This window comes from Miscanthus floridulus, chromosome 8 (genome assembly GCF_019320115.1).
Source record: "Miscanthus floridulus cultivar M001 chromosome 8, ASM1932011v1, whole genome shotgun sequence".
Classification (NCBI taxonomy): domain Eukaryota; kingdom Viridiplantae; phylum Streptophyta; class Magnoliopsida; order Poales; family Poaceae; genus Miscanthus; species Miscanthus floridulus.
The window spans coordinates 56,253,894-56,263,594 of NC_089587.1; the positions used below are offsets into that span (position 1 = coordinate 56,253,894).

Below are 9,701 nucleotides of genomic sequence, written 5' to 3' on the forward strand. Positions count from 1 at the left end.
ATACATTTGAAACATACTCTTGCAACATACGCTTTGAACGCAACATCTTCTTGTTGCTCGACAGAATGGAGGCTCGTCGGTGTGTGGTGTTCACCGGAGGCAGCGGCCTAGCGGCGCTCGTAGGCGGCGGGCCGACGATAGTGGCTACACGTCGTAGAAGAGAGGCATCGGCCGAACAAGCGGCGGGGAGGCTGCGACTGCGCAACTTGAGAGGGCAGCAGTGCACGCGCCCGCCAGGGCCGGCAGCCGAGCGCCGTGACTCAGAGGCGGCCACGCGCCGTGCCTTGGGGCGGCCGCGTGCTGCGCCTCGGTGGGCTAGCGGCCATGCGCTCGGAGGCGGTAGACGAGCGGATAAGAGCAATAGGAAGAGGAATGAGTGGATAGGAATAAGTCGATGAGTAGTTTTTTTTTTGAAACGAAAGAGCGAGGGTTGTTGGGATGACGTTGTGGCCCACCAACAGAGCGTCCGGACGGATGGATGCCCGGTTCAGAGCATTACCCATGAGCTAAACAAGCAACAGCCAAATTCGACAAGAAGCTCGCTGACCGAATCAACCAAAGCAGCAGGCCGCCTGAAACTTGGTCGTCTGTCTCGTTCTTTAACAATCTTTCACAGTAACGGTGGTTCTAGTTATCTTCATTCTCATGTGTTTTCTATTGAGATGAGAAGTACACAGTTGATAACAGGCATAGGCTTATGATTGAGCTGGCAGCAGCAGGCGAGGCGAGTTCGCCGGTTGGTCCGGGCCCAGAAATGGCCCCACATGTCACTGGAAGCAGACACGAACGCAACCGACGTACGCACGCTCCCGGGGACTTGAAATACCCCGGCGTGGCGCCCAAACGTAACCGTCGACCGAACGAACCTGCTCTGCTCTCGCCTTCGGCCTTCCCAACCCCCTCCTCGCAACAGCCCCCGGTCATCTGCCCTGCCATCGCTGCACCACCACCACCACCAGGCGATGGAATTCTTCCCCGACGGGGGCTTCGTGCGGCTTCAGAACCGCCAGAACCGCAAGTACATCCACGCCGACGGGGACTGGGTGGGGGTCACCCTGCGCCCGCTCGGCCGCGTCCCATCCCTGGAGGCGGTGTGGCGGGCGGAGCACTGGGTCTCGAACCGGGGGCACGTCTTCCTCCTCCTCCAGAACGCCGCCTACGGCCGCTACCTCTCGCTCTCGGTCCACCCGGCGCGGCCCAGGCACCTCAGCCGCCGCGTCATCCAGCGCGACTTCGACGACCCCAACCTGGTGGACGCCTTCTTGTGGAGGTGGAGGGCTCAGAGGGTGGACCCCGACCAGGACTACGTCCGCCTGCGCCAGTTCAACTTCCACCTCCGCGCCGACGGCAGGTACCTCACCTGGAACTGGAAAACCCGCGTCACCGGCGACCTCGTACGAAGGCGCACGCTCACCACCATGATGCAGTGGACGGTCCACGCCGTCGCGGCGACCCCGCTACCACTACCCCTTCCGGTTACACCACCTGAGCCTCAGGTGCGTGGCTTCCGGCTTCGCCATCCTTCCTCCTTCCTTGTATTGCATTGGAATGGGATTCTCCTCGATCGGATAGCTTTCCTTGGAACGCCAATCATAGTCATAGATGCGTCGATTTTGATTTTCGCCTGCCTTGCGTTTAACCTTGCCTAAGTCTGAAACTGTTCGCTTCTTCGATACAACACTACTGAACCTGTTAATTCTTCCTGTCAGGTTTTAGTTCGGTAGCCCACGAAACACTTTTTATGGTTTCTCGTGTTACGTTCTTGTGCCTCTGCATCTGGTTCGCTTTAGGCAGCAGTTCCTGAGCACATTAATCCACAAATTATTGTCTATTCTAGATTGTGATCCCATCGCTCGACGAATTATGTGTCATTGGTTAAAACTGCGTCGAATCACGGTATGCAGGGACAGAGTCGTTGAGGTCACCATTGGATTTCTTTGTTATGATGTGCACTTGAATGATTTGCGCTAGTTGGTCTTGCTCATTTAATATCAGATCGATCGCAGTGGTTTTTTTTTTCTGATTTCCGCGAGAAATTCCGAAAGAATTTGGTCTCTGAACATTCCGTTGTCAGTACAATGTGTATTCAGATTCAGACATGTTCATTCAGTTACCGCTGCTGTCTAGCCGTTTGATTTCTTTTCTTCTCCTAAGCACAACAAGTGTTCCACTGCAACAGATTCAGGGAGGCCGCCGTGGCCAGTCGTTCTGGGCCTTATGGCGGCGCGCCGGGTACGGCCCCGGGATATATCCGCAGGTGCCGCGGGAGATCCGGCATGTGCGGGCGAACGATGAAGGGGAGTTCGACCAGAACCATTACATCTGGCCCTCATTCATTTCCTATGACCAAACCGTGTTCGACCTGAGGATCTACCTGGGACAACTTCAGGACGACTGGAACGGGGACATGCTTGGCTTCACGTTGTGCATACGGCCCGGCTCGCATGGGCAGCTAATGCCGCTGGTCACCCACCTGCCTCGCAGCAGAGATCCCCTGCGCATCGTCGTCTTTCGGACCGGATCACCAGGTGACTACTCTGCAAGTTTCACAGCGGTTTGTCCAGCACGTGTTACCTGCTGTGCTCTCACAGTTTCAGCATGTGAGTGTTTAAAGTTTTCAGGCTCTATGTTTAGTTCTGTATGTAGTTCTGAATTTGTTATGCAAAAAGATCAGTAAAAGAATATCTGCATGATAGATTTTGAGTAGAGCATAGTGTCATACTGACAATAGGAAATGTAACTTGCCTGCTGTTTTTCATTGCCCTGACGTTCAGAGAAATCCTGTAGTTTAATTTTGAACAGTTGTTGTCTGTAGTATCCTCTTCTTGGCTTTTTGTGGTTTTACGTTGTATTAGTCAACTTCGTTTGGTTAGGACTCTAAAACATATTGTAGATAGCAGAAGCAGTTGATTGGAAATAGCCTTATTCTCATATCTGTAGTGTTCATAGTGCCACATTGGATTTAGCAGTCCTTTGACAGATTCTTAACTTGGTCCAAACTGTCCGATTGCATTTCTTACCATGGTGGTCAGTTCAGAAATTCAGTTGTTCCCAAAATCTGATCTCCAGTTCAGATGATTCAGTTGTTCTGCTTGTTAGCCAATACTGTTTATCTTGGAGCTGTCTGTGTACTCTTATCTATTTTTGTCCACTATTGATTACTTCTCACTGCTGTAATACCCATGATATGATTCCTAGTTATCTCATTGATTTTCTTGTTCTCTTGCGAATTCAGCTGCTGCGGCGTTAGTGTATCCCCAGATATATGCACCAGCACCATAGAGGAGTACGAGAGCGGAACTTCTGACAAGATTGAAATTCATCTCTTCGGGAACCAGAAGCATTTAATCATTGCTGCCCCTGATACTGTGACATGAGAATTGGCTCATAATTTCTGAAAATTCGGCAGCTCTTCTGTAATGGTAGTTAGATCTGATGCGCTCTACTGACTGGAAGCGTTTTGACATAACCTTTCAGTTTCAGAACATAAAACTGCTGAAAATGTTATGTGGAAGTAATGGTGAACGGTTCTGCAAAGTAACATTGGTTGTAGTTGTCATCTTCATCTCGGTTGGGTGATGAACTGATGGCATGAACAGATCTGGTTGATTTTGCCTGTACCCTGATCCTGACACATCAAAAAATAGAATACATGTTAATTGACTTTAACTTTTAGCAATAGACTGAAATCTTGGTTGCATCATTTGTGTGCTGATAAAGCTAACATGACATCCTTCTCTTCGTTTCTTGTTATTTTCAGCAAATGAGTGAAAGTTTAGGTTGTAGAACGGTCAGTCCAGTGTGCATCTTTGAAACAATCCTTCCTGCAACTCTACTCCTGAACCTCCCTATTTTTTTGAAAGAAACTGAACCTCCCTGTTTCAAGTCGGGTCTTTTTGGTTCTGTTCCCAAATTGCTTGTGACCTCCTGCCTCTATTTGTTTTACCAAAACATGGTGAATGTCCATGCTCTGCAATGGGATCTTAATTCCTAGAATGCAATGTTTATGTTTCTCGTCCCAGGATTGTTAACGTTTTTCTCATCCCCTAATCAGATCACGCAAAACTGCACATGTTGTGTACTCGCTTTGTATAGCGATAATGATATAGCCCGGACGGACGGATGTCGCTTCCCATCAAATCATTCTTATCCATTAGTTCTGAGCCCGACCGAATCGTTCTTATCCATTTGTTCTAAGCCCGATGACACAGCCTGCTCCCAGAAGCCCAGAACCAGCTCCTCCCTCCCCCTTCGATACACCCTCACCTCACTACCGCCCTCACTCCCAAATCGAGGCGAGAGGCGGCACAGATGGCTGGCCGCAGGGCAGGCGGGAGCACGACAGCGGCCATGCGGGCGCTACATGCCAGGCCCCGTCGTCGATGACTTCGATGCGGAACAACGGGGCAGAGATTGCTGTGGCCGTGCCGACGAGCTATGTGCGCGCTACCAGCAACCGACGCGTCGTCGAGCTCCACGCATGCGAGTCGGCGAGCCTCCACGATCGATGCTCCAACGAGCAAGCGAGAGGAGGTTCGTGTGACGCCGCCCCACCGGTGAGTTGCCTGCGCTGCTGCCGCACTGGCGAGCTCCGCGTCGTAGTCGAGCTCCGCAACAAGTATCCACCTGCCCAAGTAGTAAGGTGACATTGCGTTGCAACCCCATGTTACAAGTGTATGTTTTAGGTGTTTCAACCATTCAAGATGAATGTTGCAAGTTGTTTACTTGGATGTTACAAAAATACATCTAGATGTTGCAATACGTATATAAAAATATTTTATCTATTTCAAATGTATGTTGCAAGTGTTTTATCTAAATGTTGCATATGTTTTAAGCATATGTTGTAAGTGCATGTTTTAAATGTTTCGGTTGTTTTAGACGTATATCGCTTTTGTTTCATGTTGAGTGTTCATGTTTCAAGGGTACATTCGGAGGGGCGCATGTATTCCTGCGTGCGCGCACGAAACGGAGCACACGCGTGCGGGCAGGCGGCGCAGGCAGTCCCCGCGTGGCCTTCTTCATCGGCAGCGCAGTCGGTAGTCGGCACATACACCTCGGTGGAGTAAAAAGCACGCACATGCAGCCACAGTGCGGTGTGCACATGCGTGGTTTCCTTTTCCACCCCTCCTCGTGCTGTAATTTGGCACGTTCCGCGGGAAACGGAGCTTCGAATCGGAGCGGGCAGGGCACGCGACACAAGCAGACGCGGGTGTCTGTCCGGACATCCGGATGCTAGCTCTACCGTTTGTATAGCCCGTAATATAGTGTACAGATTCAGTCTTAATATTTTTCCAAATATTTATCTGTCACCAGAATTAATTATCCCACTATCGTCGAATTCTCATTGTCCTTTAAGTTCTCTTCATTGGTCCGGTTTTAAATTCTATGCCTTATATAGTTTTTGTTGCCACTCCCCCACCACTCGATACTGACCATGAAGAATGAATATTCTCAACTCTTGTAATCATTCAGATTTTAGACACAATGCATAATAGCATGAAAAAAGAATAATACACTTCCTTCAAGATTAACAAATATATTTTCACATCATTATTTAAAAATAGATAAGAAACAGGGAAACATGTTCTTATATGACTCTAATATCTTTATCGAGCATGTGTCTATTGCAATTCATAATCTTTTATGCCTCGATATACCCCTTTCTAGTGAGATTGTAATGGCATGGGTCACTTGATCATGAATTACAGCTTTTTGTTGAAAGGATGGCAAGAGTTTTGCCGTAATGTTTATTAGACGGGAGAAATAAAAAGCACAAGAACGGTGGCACTATCCAATCCTCCAGAACCAAAAGCGACTATATCTACAAAAATAACAAAGCAAAGAAGGAGAACAACTAAGCAACATTGCACGATATTTCCAAACAGTAACAAACGGTGGCACCATCCGGTCTCTATTAGCAACAAACGGCTGCATATGAACAAGGTAAAAGATAGTTTCTTCAGCAAAGGTGTCTGGATCATGCAAACTCCTCGTGACTGAAAAATAGATTTACCATGGTAACAGAGGCAAGAATTTGGAAGAACGAATTCAGTCAGAGCTGCAACTGTTCGTCTGTTCCACACAACTACTGCTCTAAAAAAACTCAGCCGTGTCAGTCAACTGCACAAGGCCTGAAACAACACGTTGCTGCCACCAGTGCAACATTACATCGATGTTCCATCGATCTACAGCCTCTGCAGAACTGCTAATTAAACAAGCAACGGCCCAACTCTGCAGCAAAGCTCCACGGCCGAATCAGTGGAAGCCACAGGGACGGACACGGGCGATCACGCTGCACACCGCACACATGGCCACATCGCCGTCGTAGTCCCAGCGTCGTAGGCGCCGCCTTTGTTGGCACGCCGGCGCGCGTCGATCCGTTGGTGGCGTCGCGGTAGCCCCCGGCACGGCCAGCGGACGACGGAAACCTCGCCGGCTTGCTCACACCAGTGGATCCACTCGTGCTAGACGCCGGTGGGCTCGGTGAGCTCGTGCGGCCGCCTGGGCCAGGGCCGGGCTCGGAATGCCGCCGCAATGGATCTTTCCAAATTCCAACTGAGTTGGCAGCAGCCATCGCCAGCTGGACAGGATTAGTTGGAGCGCTGGCTGGCCGCCTCGTATCCGGGCCCAGCAATGACCCACATGTCAGTGGAAAGGAGGCCGAGCGCAACCGCCCCCACCACCCTCGTCACCTTGAAATACCCCGGCTCCGCCGCCTTGCCGTGGCGCCCAAACGCATCCGTCCTGCCAACGAACACCTGGTCTGCTCTCGGCTCTCCCTCCCCTTCCCGATCCCCTCCTCGCAACAGCCCGGCGATCGTCTGCCGTCGCCGCACCACCACCACCAGGCGATGGAGCTCTTCCCCGACGGGGGCTTCGTGCGGCTGCAGAGCCGCGGGAACCGCAACAAGTACGTCCACGCCGACGGGGACTGGTTTGGGGTCTCCCTGCGCCCACTTGGCACCGTCGCACCTCTGGAGGCTGTGTGGCGGGTGGAGCACTTGCCCGTGAACCAGGAGATCATCTTCCTCCTCCTCCAGAACGCCGCCTACGGCCGCCACCTCTCCTTCTCGCCCTTCAAGGCGCAGCCCGGCCACCGCGGCCGCCGCGCCGTCCAGGCCGACCGCAACGAGCCGCCCAACAACCTGCTGAACGGCTACCTGTGGTGGTGGAGGGCCTAGAGGGTGGACCCCAACCAGGACTATACGTCCGCCTGCGCTACGCCGACTCCCACTTCCTCCTCCGCGCCAACGGCAGGTACCTCACCAGGAACACCGGCGTCACCGTCGCCGTCAACCGACGCCGCAGGCTCACCACCATGATGCAGTGGACGGTCCACCTCGTCCCAGCGAGCCCGGTACCGCTACCCCTTCCCGTTGCACCACCTCAGCCTCTGCAGGTGCGTGGCTTCGCCATCCTTTCTCCTTCCCTTGCATTGCATTGGAATCGAACTCACCTCGGGCCTCGGCTAGCAGCTAGCTTTCCTTGGAACACCACAATCATGGTCATGGATGCGTCAGTTTTGATTCGGAATCTTTGCGTTTGTCCTTGGCATCTTGCCGAATTCTGAACTGTTCATTTCTTCCGATACAAGAATACTGAACCTGTTAATTCTTCCTGACAGGTTTTAATTCTGTATAGCCCGCGCGCGAAACACTTTTTATGGTTTCTCGTTTACGTTCTGCTCCAATCCTAAACACATTAATCCACAAATTATTGTGTATTGTAGATTGTGGTCCCTGCGCTTTACGAATTCATCTGTCATTCCGATGTGGAGAAAGCCCTAGTTGAGGACACCATTGGAGCACTTTGTTACGATGTGCCCTTGAATGATTTGCGCTATTTGGTCTTGCTCGTTTTCATACCGGATCGATCGCGATGGTTTTTTCTGATTTCTGTAAGAAATTCCGAAAGAATTTGGTCTCTGAACAATGTGTATTCAGAGTTTCAGACATGTTCTTTTCCTAAACAAGTGTTCCACTGCAACAGATTCAGGGAGGCCGCCGTGGCCTGTTGTTCCGGCGGCGCACCGGGAACCGCGGCCCCGGGGTGCATCAGCATCCGGCGCGGACGATACGACACGTGCGGGCGAACGATGAAGGGGAGTTCAACCAGGACCAAGGCTACTGGCCCGCGTTCGCTTCGTACGACCACTCTGTGATCAACCTGAGGGCCCAGCTGGGGCAACTTCAGGGTGACTGGAACGGGGACATGCTCGGCTTCACGTCGTGCATGCGGCCCGGCTCGCATGGGAGGCTAATGCCGCTGGTCACGGACCTGCCTCGCAGCTTAGATCCCATGTACATCGTCGTCCTCAGGACCGGATCACCAGGTGACTACTCTGCAAATTTCTCAGCAGTCTGGGCAGCACTTGTTATCTGCTCTAACAGTTTCAGCATTTGAGACGTTTAAAGTTTTCAGTGTGCAATGACGGCAGTGTGACTTGCATTTGTTATGCAAAGAGATCAGTAAAAAAACTTATAGTCATGATAGATTTTGAGTAGGGCATAGTGTCATACTGACAACAGGAAATGTAACTTGCCTGCTGTTTTCCTCCACAGCCCTGATGTTCAGAGAAATCCTGTAGATTAATTTTGAATAGCTGTTGTCTGTAGTATCCTCTTCTTGGCTTTTTTGGGCTTTTACATTTTATAGTCAACTTGTGCTTGAGGTGTAATGGTTTACTTGGTTTGGTTAGGACTAATCTATACATGCTGTAGATAGCAGAAGCAGTTGAATGGAAATAGCCTCATTCTCATGTCTGTAGTGTTCACAGTGCCACATAGGATTTAGCAGTCCTTTGACAGATTCTTAACTTTGTCTAAATTGTCTGATTGCATTTCTTACCATGGTGGTCAGTTCAGATATTCAGTTGTTCCCACAATCTGATGTCCAGTTCAGATAATTCAATTGTTCTGCTTGCTAGGCAACAGTGTTAATCTTGGAGCTGACTGTCTACTCTTATATATTTTTGTCCACCATTGCTTACTTCTCACTGCTGTAATATCCATGATATGATGCCTAATTATCTCATTGATTTCTTTGTTCTCTTGTGAATTCAGGTGCTGCGGCATTAGTGTATCCCCAGATAGATGCACCAGCACAGTAGAGGAGTACGAGAGCGGAACTTCTGACAACGTCGAAATTCATCTCTTCAGGAACCAAAAGCATTTAAGCATTGCTGCCCCTGATACTGTGACATGAGAATTGGTTTATAGTTTGTGAAAATTCAGCAGCTCTTCTGTAATGGTGATTAGATCTGATGCACTCTACTGACCGGAAGCGTTTTACCTTTCAGTTTCAGAACATAAAACTGCTGAAAGTGTTCTGTGGAAGTAATGGTGAACGGTTCTGCAAAGTAACATTGGTTGTAGTTACCATCTTCATCTCTGTTGGGTGATGAGCTGATGGCAAGAATAGATCTGGCTCATTTTTCCTGTGGAATACATGTTAATTAAGTTTAGCTTTTAGTCATGGACTGAAAATCTTGGTTGCATCATTTGTGTGTTGATAATGCTAACATGACATCCTTCTCGTCATTTCTTGATATTTTCAGCAAATGAGTGAAAGTTTAGGTTGTAGAACGGTCAGTCCAGTGTCATCTTTGAAACAACCTTCCTGCCTACTCCTGAACCTCCCTGTTTTTTTTTGAACAAACTGAACCTCCCTGTTTCACGTCTGGGGTTTTTTTTGGTTCTGTT

At 50.0% G+C, this 9,701-nt stretch overlaps 2 protein-coding genes across 2 annotated transcripts; both read left to right on the top strand.

The window, feature by feature from the left end:
- The first annotated feature begins 962 nt into the window (after positions 1-962).
- LOC136472141 (uncharacterized) lies at positions 963-3,329 on the top strand. The gene is made up of 3 exons (XM_066469870.1): positions 963-1,496; positions 2,180-2,528; positions 3,236-3,329. The coding sequence occupies exons 1-3, from the start codon at positions 963-965 to the stop codon at positions 3,280-3,282; spliced, it is 930 nt and encodes a 309-aa protein (XP_066325967.1). The 3' UTR covers positions 3,283-3,329.
- A 3,522-nt stretch (positions 3,330-6,851) lies between these two features.
- Positions 6,852-9,427, top strand: LOC136472144 (uncharacterized). Its single transcript, XM_066469871.1, is given in 4 exon segments — positions 6,852-7,200; positions 7,203-7,399; positions 7,990-8,332; positions 9,063-9,427. Coding segments are annotated over 4 exon segments (936 nt in total). The 3' UTR covers positions 9,110-9,427.
- The last annotated feature ends 274 nt before the right edge of the window (positions 9,428-9,701 follow it).

Excerpts from the sequence above, each read along its gene's own strand:
- LOC136472141 (XM_066469870.1), top strand. The coding sequence starts at position 963 with ATGGAATTCTTCCCCGACGGGGGCTTCGTGCGGCTTCAGAACCGCCAG. Across the intron at positions 1,497-2,179 it reads TTACACCACCTGAGCCTCAG|ATTCAGGGAGGCCGCCGTGG; the intron begins GTGCGTGGCTTC and ends CCACTGCAACAG. Across the intron at positions 2,529-3,235 it reads CTTTCGGACCGGATCACCAG|CTGCTGCGGCGTTAGTGTAT; the intron begins GTGACTACTCTG and ends TTGCGAATTCAG.